Source organism: Aythya ferina (assembly GCF_964211825.1).
Source record: "Aythya ferina genome assembly, chromosome: 8".
Classification (NCBI taxonomy): domain Eukaryota; kingdom Metazoa; phylum Chordata; class Aves; order Anseriformes; family Anatidae; genus Aythya; species Aythya ferina.
In genome coordinates, this window is record NC_140304.1 from 8,451,112 (window position 1) to 8,465,452 (window position 14,341).

At 38.2% G+C, this 14,341-nt stretch overlaps 1 protein-coding gene across 3 annotated transcripts in view; it reads right to left on the reverse strand.

Moving 5' to 3' along the window:
• CRB1 (crumbs cell polarity complex component 1) overlaps positions 1-14,341 on the reverse strand; it is a 99,004-nt gene continuing 84,663 nt past the window's right edge. For 2 of the 3 annotated variants that reach the window (XM_084527039.1, XM_084527037.1), the window contains exon 12: positions 1-768. In XM_084527039.1, coding sequence (XP_084383165.1) covers positions 553-768 — 216 coding nt within the window. In that variant the 3' untranslated portion in view covers positions 1-552. The remainder of the gene's footprint in view (positions 769-14,341) is intronic. The other variant, XM_084527038.1, reaches the window with a different exon arrangement.

A 14,341-nucleotide genomic window follows, 5' to 3' on the forward strand; every position in this document is an offset into this window, starting at 1 on the left:
TTACATTTGAAACATTTATTTTGGAGAGTTTTTGCACAACTTCCTTTTAATCCCTGATTAACAGATGAAAGTAGATATGCTGAGACACAGCTCTAGTACTAAACCCTTTGATAACAGAATTAGAAGTCTATGTTGCAGGGTTATTTGATTTGTCTGCATTGCCTTCTGCAGCAGTGATTGCTAGGCAGGCAAAGGAAAACACAAACGAGATGTGTTTTTTTTACTCGCGTTGTGTCTGAGACAGGCACTTAGAAGTATCCCAGAAACCATTACTGTCTGTAATGCCTACTGCTGATTACCAAGGCTGAAGTTTCCAGTGCAAATAAAAATTGTCCTTGGACAGGTTGGTCCAAAACGGTGATAAATAGTAGTGGTTCACGTAAATGCTAGGAGATGTTTAGTATTATTGAAATTAAAAAGAAAATATTGAAAGCCCAAAGTCATTGTAATCTTCGTAGCAGGTGTTCCCAGTATCAGAATGCAAATGAACATATCTAACATATGTACACTGTCCCCATTCAGCCGTCTTGCAGAATGGAGGAGAGCCTTCCTCTAAATCAGTCTTTCCATCGGCGGTGGCTGCACCATGTTCCACATCTCTACGCGGGAGCCCTCCTTCTCCTGCCGGCTGGGGCTGTAGGTCCCTTGTGTCGCCCGTTTATTGGCAGCAATGACTGAAACCACAACTGCCAAGAAGAGGATCAATAACAAGGCCAGCATTACTGAGCCAATGGAGGTGAATATGTTCGAGATCAAGTCAGTTGTCAACTGGAAGGATCGAAATAATTGCAATATAATTTATGTCAAGAGAATACAGAGATACACTTGAGCTACCATGGAAGGAAAACAAAAAATCCTTCTATGGACAGGACTTTGCAGAAAGGACACACTGCTGAAGCGCCATTATTTTGGAAGAGAAGTAAATTACTCCCTCCAGAGTTTGTTCATTGGACTCTTTAGAAAATTGCACACTCGCTGCTGGGTATTAACACACAAGGCAGAGCTGGATGCATTTCATGTAATGACCCTTTTAATTTGGCAACTTCCTTTCTGCTTGAAAATAGTCTGTCAGCTAATGCTTCTTGGACTGCGGTGGTAATTCAGCAATTATTTGCTTAATCACTTTAATAATAATTCATTTTCTTTAATTTTGTTGTGAACATGTTATTGCTAGTCTTTGCTGCCATGAGTTAAACACTAGCTATTTTGACTGGCTGTATAGTCAGTCACATTTCTGTTTCTCTTGCTGGAGAAGTCAAGTTTCTGTGAATACTTGCATATAGAAAATTTGCTTACTGTAAATATTTGTAACTATTCTACAGACATTCCTGCCAGTATTTTTTTTCTACCAGCATGTTTGCATGAAATAAGCATATAGAGACTGCACATGAACATAACTGCCATCTATTCAGTGAGGAAAGAGTATCAGTATATCTCACAAATGCTTTAAAATATTCATCCATCTCTTCTACACATAAGCTTAATACATAGAAACACAACCAGTACAGTATGGGATGAATGTAAGGAGGCTATGACTTCCTTTCTGTTTTCATGCAGCAGTAGAAAACGTGGTAATGTCAGAAGGCACAGTGCGCATAAACAAATCTGCCAGTTAAAAAGCTTTAGACCAGGGAAATTTTAGAGTAGTTGAATGTTTTATACACATCTACATATGTTTTTTTTTTTTTGTATTTACATTTTTTTAAAATGTTGTGAGGGTAGCCGATGAAGTGATGTGGACGCTGTGGAAAAGTGGTCACTGCGGACAGAATGACCCTGGAAGGAACTGAACTTCTGGGCAGATTCTGCCATCCGTCATTTTTTGATTTATATTACAAGTGGCAGCTGAACTGCCATACATGACTGTGTGCTCGAGGGTGAACTTTCAAATCCCAAAATATTTAGAAATAAAAAATAGCAGGTCAAAGCTAGGTTTCCCAGTTAGATACTGCATGTTACAGGATATTTTAGTGACCCGCTTACTCGTCATTTCTAAGGAAGTGCAATTATGGTTCTGAGAATGACTGTGCATTCAACAATGGATGCAATGTGTTGTTTCTGCGGCAGTGCACTGCCATGCTTGGACTCACACTGCTCAGGTTGGCAGTGCCAGGGGAAGAATGATAAAACAATCCTGCCTCTTTTTTCTCTGCACCTCCATGCTGTTGTAAAAGGTCCTGCTATAATAATAAAAGCAAGTTGGGCTCGGGCACTCTCTTTAGAGGATGCATAACCTGCTGGGGTATTATTTTCTTCCTTCTTTGATGCCTCTGTACAATTCCTATGATTTTAAAAGCTTTTTTTTTATTATTATTTTTTCCAATAGAAATAATCCAGTGCAAGTGACAGGCCAACCCTAAAATAAGGTGACATGAAACATGTTGGTCTTTTAAATTGTAGGATTGGGAAGGTCATTTCGTCTGGAGATGTGTTAGAGATGTGTTTGAGATCTGAGTTTTTCTCTGCACTTTTAGACTCAAGGATGATGTCTTAGAAAGACTGCAAATTTTTAATGCAATTTTTGTTCTCAAAAGCTGTTTATTATTTTCATTTTCTGCTCTGGGAAATTGAGGAACAAGGTAGTCTACACGAACTCTCATCCTGGGGTTGAACCTGATGGTGGTGAAAGAGAAATACTACCATAAGCTGATGGATGGTATTATGTTGTATTCGATATGTGAACTTCCTGAAATTATTTTTCCATTTTCTTGTTCATACTTTTTTACTTTCTGGTGTAAGTATGTCTGCATCTATGGAGACATTTTTTATTTATGATATCTTTCAAATTGCACTTTCTTAAGGGTAAGTTTAATGCAGAGGAGTTGGGGAGAAAAAACAACGGTAAATTGTTAAAATGTGGCCAAATATCTAAACCTCATCCTCAGGTTGAAATATTTATAAAAGGATTTTTTTTTTTTCCAGTAGCTGCTTATTAGAGAAACCTTATTCATAGCACGTTACAGCAATCCACTAGACATTTTGCTGCAATTCTAATTTCTGTTTAATAACATTTATGGTGAGAGAAGATCATTGCATTTGGTTTGGTCTACCAGTGACCTGAACTTCAAAAAATACTGAAAATTGCACATATTGCCTGTATCTGGGTTGGACAAAATACTTCCTCTTGAGCCAGTATGTTTAAAAAAATAAGTTACCTCACCGATTAAAATCTATTGAGCACTTTTTTCTTTTTTTCCCCCATGATCAGATGACACATAGTCTAACTTTAATTCTGCTTTTATATTGTTTCTAATTTCTAAATATGAAAAAATTGGTCTTTATGCATTCATTTGGGTGAATTTTGTATTAACCCAAAAAATCTACCATCCCTTGTACTGTCTCTTGCTTCATCAGCCCACAGATCACTGCCCAAGTTTTATGATGTAGGTAGCCCCCTTAGCAGAAGCAGTGAATTGATAGCAGAATTGCCAGAAGGCTCTGCAGTCTGGTCCCATCAAAATCAACTGCTTCTTTTGTAACTGATGGCTGAACAGTTCAATTAATTTGGAAAATGAACTGGCTGATCTGAAAAAAGCATCAGAAAAGTTCTGTCCCTGATAATCTCTGTGTCTTTTCCTCACAATACTTGGTGGTGATGATATTGAACTAATCGTAACTGGTGATCCCAAATTGAAAAAAGCACTGAGCAGCATTTTCAGAAACATATTGCTGCCAAAACAAGACCACCTGAGGGCTCTTCTGACCTGAATGATCCTACAAGCCTTGCTAGAAGGTAACCAGTAAGGGACCAGTTGTGAGAGTTCCCCTGCCCCTAAAACACAGTAGCTGTTGTTAAAAGCTGTGTTCTTACTGGTAATGGGTGCTGATGGTGAGATGATGGCGTGTGTTATGGTAATACAAACAAAATGAAGTCGGCTAAAATTAGAAGGTCAAACTGCTTCTCTCTAAGATGTTTTACATAGCATGTTCTATTTACGTGTCTTTGGATGTCAGCCAGAGCAAGGTTATTTGGTTATACTGCCCAAAATTATTTGGGCAAAATTGAAATAAAAAATAAAAAATAGTAAGAATTAAAAGGAAAATATTCTTGAATTATGTTTTCATGTAGTGAATAGTTTTATCTGCAAAGACAGAAGTGCAGGATTTTTTTTTTTTTTTTTTTTTTTGTGGAAACAAGGTCTTTCGACTTTTCACTTTTGATTTTATTTTAAACTCGATTCCTTTTTTTTTTTTTTTTAAAGTTTTTAGACTGTTAAGTAAAATTATTTCAAATATTTAGATAAAACTATGAATAGAAGTTTTTCCTTTCATTTGGTTATTTCATTTGGTTGTTCAGCCTTGGTTCCTTGATCTGCTCTGTAAATGAATGGTTTGGGTCATGAATGCCCAGGTCACGAGTCAAAGCTTGGTAGCATATAGCAGTCTCCTTTATGTATGGTTATCTTTAAACAAGATGTCTTCCAAACAGTTATTTTATGAGGAGAACATTAGAGTTTTGCTATCTATGAATGTTTCCATGTGTGCCAAATGTCAAAGTCAAGTGGAACAGCACAAGGGAGCCAGCAGAATACAGAGGGCCTCTTCCTCTTGTGTGTTTTACATCAGCATGACTTAGCTGATCTAATCCTGCTTTATGTCAGTATGGGGGATGAGAATTATGGCACCAGACATGAAGTCCTGAGCCAGAGCCAGGGAGAGAGGAGAGAGCTGTGGTGCCGGAGCAGCAATTGCTGCATGGGAGAGAAGTAGCACGAGCTGCTCAGGACACTGCTACCTGGGCATGAGATTTGCATGGGAAGCATGGCTTGGGCCACAGTCTTTAGGATGTGAAAGCAATGGCATAACACTCTCTGAAAGCAGATGCATACCTCTATTGCTGGGCATTAAGATTTAATCATCCTTCATTTCAGCACTCACATAGAAATATGCTGGATTCTGGATGCTTTGCAAGACAGAGACATCAACGTAAGCTTTAAAATACAGGAATTGCCCAGCCCTGGAGAATTCCCTTCTCTGTCATGTGCAGTGCTTTCTGGGAATTCTGCAGCTGCTCGTGTGCACTAGAGCTTTCGCTGGTGAAGTCTCCAGATCTGGAGTCCTGACACCACTCACGAGGTTATCACTTCATTCCCGGTAAGAAAGTCTGATCCATGCCATCCAGATTTACTGCTCCCAAATCAAAACCATTTGCTAAAGTAATGAGGGGTGATTGGCTTGAGTGGTACTAATCCACATCAGAGTTACTTTGAAAGGTTTGGGGGCATATAGGGATAATAATGAGCAGCCAAAGAAAAGCCGTTAGCATGATTAGAAAGCCCATAGATATGCTGAGTTTATTTCATTGAGGATTTATAACCATCTTATCAGCAAATTATCCCATTAAAAGCTGATTTCAAGTAAGAATCCCAGTGGTTCTAGAAGAAATCCAGTAAATAATACGCAAATCAATTCTAATGAGATGCACTGATAACCCCAGCCTGTGGGACTACAGTTTATTTTCAACAGCAGCAAAGTGGCCATAAATCTATGGACTGACTTTGTTTCAATATAAGTCCTTTAAATTAGTGGCACATGATATTTTTTCCACCTTCACAACCAAGCACCTACTGCTCTGCCTTGTACCATCTGTAAAAAGTAGCTGCTCAGCCTGTGCTAAACACCAGCCACCAGGTTCCAGGAGCTGTGTGACTGAGTTGTTAGGCTGCAGATTTGAACCACTTGTGCACTATTTCGGACTCTTAAACAGAGCAGATTCATGTCCAGTTGAGACAAACCCCACACTGGCAATTGGAAATGACAAATTATTTTTTAGATAAAAAAGGGAGGAATCTTCTCCCTCTGACACCATGTCCCTTGAGAAGAGGCTGTCTTGTCATCCCACACCTCTCTCTTTACTTCTCTGAAAATCTATCTGTACTGTGTATAGAGTTGTAAATAGTCTTGAATTTTGATTGCCATTGTTGTTTCTTCCATCAGCCTCTGAGATATCTTCCTGCCATCCGCAGGAAAATGCAATCCCATTGCTGGAGTACCTGAATGAGACCCCCCATGGCTTGTTTATATCTGCATGGACATTGCTGAAGACAAAACCACTTTGATATGTGGAGAACAGCCACAATGTAGACAGCACACCTTGAAGAAGAATGTTTGTAGGTAAGTAACCTTTTTTTCCCTTTTTTGGTCTGAATGTTTTCTTAAAACAAAACAAAACAAAAACTCCATCTAGTATACATTTGTTTAAAAAATGTAGTTTGAATAGTTTGTCTTCACTGCAATATGACAGTTTGAGTGAGTTCCTTCCTGGAAAACGTCAACTTTTAGTTGTCTGACAATTCTTCATGAAATCAAAGCAGAAATATAGAGAGGATTCATTTTAGCAGCTATAAATTGATCATCTGGATTGACCAGTTATAAATTAGAAAAATGCAATCTGTTTTATCAAGGAAGAATTATATCTCTAGTGCCCTGTGAGAAAATGAAGAAGTCAGAAACAATTGATATTTATGATTTAGCTGGGCTTGCAAGGATTTAAGTTCATTGTAAGAAATTCTGACAACCTCCCTCCTGTCATGTGAAGTCCCACTGTTGTGACACTTCAGAAGCTAGTGAGGAAGTTTGTTCTATAGTTTGTTTTATAGTGGAGCAAGAAATTGGAAAGTAAAGGTGGTAGGTGGCTCTCCAAAATGTTCCAGCTAATTCCAAAGCAGACTTTGGTTAAAGCATGGGTGTTATCCACGTTGGCCTTGATCTTATGTAGCCTCCTATTTACAATATTAGCTTTTTAGATGTAGCTTTTCAAACTCAAAAGCCTACTTTTATGAACTCATCTCTAATGAACAGACAGTATAAGGTAATTATTATGTCTTTAATACTTGGAGTATTGATGCCTGGTGTGTATTAAGTATTTAATGGAAGTGTCACAGTCAAAAATAATGATGGTATTTAATAGGTCTGGGATGGTCTGTCTTAGGTAGAAGAAATAATACTTCTTTTTTCAGCACTATACTTTGTGAGCTCATCCATGGACCCAAGAAAGCCCTTAAGTGCCTAAGTAGTGCCTTAAAATCTCCATTACATATTTTGGTGGATCAGTGTCTTGCAGAACAGAGTATTAAATGCCTTTTCTCTCAGGCAACTGAGTGTTGGTTACACACAGAGAAGTGATTTGGCTGGCAGTTTGGGAGGTAAGCTGTCGTTAAGCTGCGAGCTTTCAGAAGACTCCTTGATAGCATTTCTGCAGCAACTGCCAGAGCTAATTTTTGTAAGAGTGCTCCAGCTCTTTTTAAGATCATCTTGCTGGTGCGGCACAGATTAAATGTGCAGCTCCAATGTGTTGTTATGAGATGCCTTTTAAAATTCTATTGACAGCCTCTGGTGTAGAAACTTAACCATCTGCTGCAATTTGAAAGGGTAAGAGAGAAAATCTATAGCTGGTTTAAATCCAGGCAAATCATGCTGAGGAGTTTGTCCCATAGCTGCTAAATTGCAGACTAGACAAATAGTATGACAGTGTTTTAGTAAAGGTGTCAGTCTCTGGGGTGCAACATCCCTTTCCAGCTTGGGAAATGCTTTGGGGTATCATATATAATTATTTTTGTACATGGCAACAGAGCAGTACATCAGGTGTTGTTTCTGTGTCGGGGATATTTGCATTACAGCTTTCAGACAGCAGATTCTATATGAATAAATCTTGGTGATGGATTAAAGCCTTGCCAGGCAAGCTTCTCACAGGAAGGAATGGATAATATTTAAAATCAAAAGACTATTGCTGAAAACAGTAACTTTCTGTCATTATCTGGCATCTAGTTGGTTTGAGTTTACTGCATCCACATAGTTGCCACAGTAAAAATTACTCCTGAAAAGGGATTTGGAAGAATGCACAGTAGTGGCCTTTTGAGGACATCTGTGTCTGTTGTCATAGGAGAGTGAAGTAGGTGGAGGAAGTCAGTAGGTTAAACCCAAAAGCAGGAGGAGAAGAATAGGAGAAGATGCTACAGTGCTGAAGATGAGGGCAGGACAGTTCCTGAAGAAAAGAGGTGAAGAGAGATTCAGCAGGCAGAATGGATTAAGTGAAATGACGAGAAAGAGGAATGAATTTCACAGTGGTTTTCTTCATTGATTGTGTAGGTGTGGAGCAGACCAGCATGTGAAGGATGATATTGAAACATTGAAGATGGGGCTGATGAGAACGACAGCGTTGGGATAAGAGAACAGGGCGGGAAATGACAACATACTATCAGCAGCTATCCCAAGAGTGGAACTAACCCCTTTCTAATGAAAACTTCTGATTTTCTGAAATTTGCATGTTTTTTCTCTCTTTCTCTTTGATTCTAGATTCTCTCTCTCTCTCTTTTTTTTTTTTCTTTTTTTTTTTTTTTCTTTCTTTCTTTTTTTTTTTCCTCTGTATTAGGTAACATTATGAAATATTTTGCTTAGGTATTTTCAGTCTGGCAGCACAAACCCAATTTAGGCGAATACCTGTACATTGTTTCTTCACCCCAATATGTATCAATGCCCATTGTTTTCACTATGCGTGATTCAGTTATGTTCTGTTATCAATTTCAGTTAACTTTAATGGATTTTCAAATCTGAACTGAGGGCACCGAACTGGTTGCTCAGAACTCCGCTTCACAGCTCACAGCAGCTGAGGTAAAAGATTTCTTCTTCAGTGAGCAAAGGTAGTAGTAGATGATCTTTTATTTCTGAAATCAGACCTCTGAGATTGGCAGTAAGGTGGGAGGGGAGGGGCAATAAGCAAGGGGGCAGTAGTGTACAGTAAAGCAGAAACAGAATTAGGATTCCTGTTCTAGTCCAAAATTGCCAAATACTTTCCATCCCTACTCTGTGAAGCAATGAAGCCTACAATCTCCAACATGTTCTATGACATTTGTTGTCCTATTTGTGGTATCCCTGCCCATGGTGGGGGTGGGGCGGGGATGGTGGCGGAAAGAGATGATCTTTAAGGTCCCTTCCAACCCGAGCCATTCTATGATTCTATGATTTGGTGCTAAGCTTCTGCGAAACAGCCATGTGTTGCTACCTAGAATTAATATTATGCTGTCAAGTGGTGATGAAGTAAGTAGCTACTTGACTGTTTCACACTGTCAGACAACAAGGTATCAAGTCAACAGTGAGCCTTTGTTGGGTGCAGCACTTAGATTGCAGCCATCTCCTGCTTCCAACTGTAAATATTAATGATATAAGTTAGACCTTTATTGGCTACATAATACTTGCCTTAGCATGTTACATGACACTGTCACGTTACTTAGCTAATTATATTCCTAGATAAAAATTTGGAGTATGTTTTTATCCTACTAGAGTGGTTTTTTGTTTGTTTGTTTGTTTCTCTAGTAGAACGTTGATTACAGAGAACTATCATCGTTACATTTTAGATTGAGGAAAGACTTTGGAAGGGATGCACACAGGGAAAGTGTAAATTAAATTATTATAAAAATCTGTAGACTACATTAACAACTTCATCAAAATCTGTTATCTACATCAAGAACTACTCAATTTTACTCTTGATTCAGATGTTGGATTTATCAGTGAACTTGCTGCTCCTTGTAGCTTTTTTTCTTTTTAGTGTACTTCCATCTTCTTGATGGGAGTGTATGAGTCTGTCTCTACCCAAGAACCTTAACTCTGCTCTCAGGGATTCTTGGATCAAGTACTGCACACCGAGTATAATATCCAGCCATTTTACTAATAGTGTCAGTGTTCAACAGGTTTGCATTTGAACAGGATTTGGATAAAGCCAAATCTAATAATTGTGTGTTTCTTTGGATATCTGCTGAAGACACAAGTGGTTTATGAAGTCTCTTTACATGTTACAGCCAGCACAGTACATGAGAAAAAGGTCTCAAGAAATACATCAGATTACTCTTACATTTCTACTCCATGCTTTTACCTTACTGCCACCTAAAGATAACTAACAGAAAATACATTGGAGTTCAGATCAGAGCAATTTACTCTAACACTCTAGGAAGTAATGGGGGCCTTGTCAATGTCTGTCTTTTAAGAAGACTTCCTACACTTTCAGAAGGTTTTCTTGATGCTCATACTTCTTAGACCAGAAAATAGTCTGCTGGCTCAGCTAAATGAATTTATCTCTGCTCCTCCAAGGCAAGTCATATTGAGTGTGAGTGCAACTCAGCTCTGTTTCTAGCCAGGTGATTATTTTGGATCTGTGGGCTCCTCAATACTGGCTGAAAGTAAGCATTTTGTACAGTCTGTAGAGTCAGGTCCAAAACCACCTTTGCCTTCCACAAGCTGTGACCAGTGCAACAGCCCCTTGCTGTAGTAGTTGTACCAGGGCTGTCTCACCCTGACCCAGCTCTAACGCTCCCATCAAGAAGGAGATCTAAGGAGATCTAGGGAGGTCTCGCTTAGCACTTATCCCCAGCCTCCTTTGGCAGTCTGTCATTTGCTTGGTGTTTGTACAGCTGCTAGAATATGGAGGCAAGAAATTATGAGCAAGAAGGATTAAGTTTGATAGCCCACATAATGGATATCACAGAGCTGTTGCAGAGCGAGCATTTTCCCTATATAAGATTTCTTTTTGGAGGGGAGTATGACATTCTCTGTTGCTTAAACTGCAAGCACATTGCACTTTCACTGGTAATAAGTAATTCATAAGTATATATTATGGACTTAAAGGATGAACTCAACTCCCATTTCCACGTGAGCTGACCTGTTATCTGTTGTCCAAGCACTGGGTCGTTGCTCCTTCCCAAGCGGGCCAGCCAGGCCCTCACTCCCTGTGCTGCTGCCTGCGGGCTCAGCTCCGCACCCCTGGGGGATATTGTGGAGTGCCAAAGGGTCTTTCTGAGACTTGAAATACTCAGAGAAACTGAAAGGTTTTGGCTTGATCTCTCTTGTTATCTATAACTGCTTCAAAGCAATGATGACACATTTCTTTTAAGTCAGCACATGGCTATTTTCAGTTTCTCAGGCATCAGGGACAAAACAAGTGCCACTGTCCATCCTCATACACCTGAGCTTGTTCTGAATGCTCCAATATTTTTATTTTAAGGCAGGGAATTATCCATGCTCAGATATAAACAAAAGACATCTGACAGCGAGCAAGCTGCAGTTGTAAAATTAAACTAAGGGCTTCCTCAGACTTTAGTACAGCTTTCTTATAGACATTATTGGTTTTGTCTTGGGTGTTAGAATAACCAGCGGTTTGTATAAATGGGATACTCAGGAGTCCATTCCTAAATATTGTGATGAATGCCAATAAGAAGCCTGTTAAGTACTCGAGCAACCATCTTAAGGGAATGATTTTTACATGCTTTATTCAAACAAGGAAGTTACCTTTCCATGTTAAAATATTGCATGAATAAAATCTGTTGTAATTTAATCTATACTCAGATAAAATGGCTGTCAAATTCTTTCTCATTTGGAGTTTAATTGTATAGAATTAGTTAATCTTTAAACTACAATTCATAGTTTATGAGGGCCAGGATGCTGAAACTAAGCTTAAGTTAAGTTAAGCTTAATAATGCTGAGTAGCTATAAAAAGATAATACAGTAATCTTATTTTAAAAATATATTTTACATGAGAAAAGCAATTGCCAAACAGGCAGTTGGTTATCTTTCTTATACAGTGCTTATGGGATCCTCATCTTAACACTAGCATTTCTCCCCTATTATTTCACTATTCAGTACACTTTGTGAACCTAAGGCCAGATTCCAGAACAAGAAAGGTAGCACTTCAGTCTGCTGTAGAGGATCTCTAGTAATTATAGATGTTTTCTTACTGGCTCCAAGTCAAGTTAACTTTTTTTCCCATCTAAAATGATCTTTTTATTTATAAAGAGCCATATAACGTTGCCTTAGTCAGGAGCTGAATAAGGCACAAAAGGGCTGAATGTGGAGAACCTTGGCCAACAGGACAAGGCAAACAAGAACCGTGTGGTTCTTGGTGTGGGCCATGGGTTGAAATGTATCTGTATGGAGAACACAGGTCACTTAAATTCCTTCATCTATGAGAATGCCACAGTCATCAGGATTGGAGATACCCATGAGCTGTGAAATCAAGCGATTTATATATAATTTTGGCAGAAGTGTCATATGTTAGCGTTTTTGTTTGGAAGAATACTTCTGTGTCTTTTTTTTTTTTTTTTTTCCATCAGTGATTTGGGGAGAGGATGAAAAATGTTATCATGAGCTAGGGATTTTCAACTCAAAACGTTCTCAAGCTGAAATATGTAGTTTCAAGATGCTGGGTCTAGGTTAGATGTGCTCTGGCCAGCAAGTGCATCAGGCCTGAATGTTTCTCCAGAGGAGTGGAGGTAGCTGGGTACTGAATGGAAATATTTTCATGCTATTTCCATGTAGAGAAGTTCGCCTTTTCAGAGAGTATTGCTTCATAGCAGGTTATACAAATAACGGTTAGTTTATATTTTCATTTCATTAATAGATACAGTAGACTCCAAACTGCTTACTTGCTTGAGAATCTCCAATATTCCTACTGTAGCATTTCACAGGGTCTACCAATAACCAAAGCTGTCTGCAGCAGTGAAAAATCTGCTTCAGCTAAATAATTACAAATGTTTGTAAAGGACACAGTTGCTGAGTCTTCTGTTCTTTGCACTGAATTACAGCAATATCACATTGGTGTTCTTGAGAATAATCTGTTTTACCAAATAATGTTTGAATAAATTTGAGGACTGCTGTTTTTGCTGTACAGTTTGGTACAAAGAATCTCAGATATTTAAGTAACAAGCTCTGCCTCTTATGTAAGTGACTCTGGATCAAAGCAGATAAGTGTTTCTGATCATTTGAAAACCAAATATTTTTCAAGTCCTCGAGAACAAGGATTTGTTTTATTGCTTTTTAGTGGACATACATTCTAGAAGCCTAGTAAAGTGTGCAAATATATTTTCAGACACTATTAGGAATGGAGTTTCATAACAAGAACTGAAAAGTACTCTGCACAAGAATATACTTCACAGGCAGTGCACCAAGAGATACATGGGCAGATGAATATGCCACCCCTGCTCTATCTGGAAGCATCATAATTTCTAGACCTTTTGATAGTAATTATAAGCATATGATTAGTTTCTGAGGCATTAAAACTATTCTACCAAAAGTATTTTTTATTCTGAGCTAGCATATAGATAGTATCGATGACTACAGGACTACCACTGTCTATATAACGTAGTGGTTGAAGCCGAGGACCATGGTTCCCATTTAGAAACCTGAACAAAAGGGGATAGATTTTCTAAAGCATTTAATGTGTTGTACCTGAAAAATGTCCCTATTTGTTCTTTAGCTGGCATCCTTTATATATAAATATATCTTAGATGCAGGTATCTTCTGGTCTTTCTAATTGTAACAGTGGTGAACATACTTCCTCTGAAGTCAACTTGTAATCCGGTAATAAATTTCATGTAATGCCTTGCATACGTTTCAATTCTGTTAATTTTAGTTAATTTCTTTTTCATTTCATAAGCATTCAGGGAAAAGTCAGGCTATATTTTTCAGCTTGAAGGTGAGGATGGATTTTTCTCTTCTTTAAAAACTTTTGGTCAACTGTGCTACTTTGGGATTCATGGAATTAAAACAGATTTATGGTCTGATTTCAGTCGGTGTTTGGCCAATTTGCCTAGCAATATAAAGCGTCTTATTGTGTAAAATAGCCCATAGGTTACTACTGCCTGCTCTTGGGGTATTTGTTCCTGCTTTAAAAAAAAAAAAAAAAAAATTAAAAAATCTGGTTTTATATTTGAGTTAATTGCTTTAAAGCCACTTCCAGTATACCCTTGTTACTAAGTCTGCTTCATTATTGGAAGCCAGAAGAAATAGATAAAAGAAAAAAAGAACATTAATTCTCATGAACCACATGAGAAAAAACACGTAAAATTTAGTATCTGAACAATGCAGGCATGGAGTGCACGAATGTGTTATAAAGTGAGCAATGACTGAAGTAAATGCCCATGTGATGTGAATGTGAGTCTACAGGGAAAACATCAGAAGGTGAGAAAAAGGAAAACAATGCCATTGCAACGTAAGGATGGTGTACAGACAAAATGTGTTAGTCTGAATACTAAATGTGTTATGTGAATACCCTACTTGAGCTGATTCCTCCTATACTGCAGAGTGTTATGCTGTCATATGTCATCTGGGCTCCCTTTTCTGCTTATATTTACCATGCACATTAAATATTCAACTGCTTTTCAGTGATGCGTGCAGTAATGCTGGCCTTATGAGGAGCTCTCTTGTCTTTTCCAGCTAAGATGCATCAGATAACCTTACTGTCTTTGCATCCTAATGTTTTTGTACCTTATGTTATGACACATATTAAATATGTTTCTTGCAATATCCTTTTAGAAAATTTAGTTAAATCCTGTGTTTTGAATACAGACTAATAGAA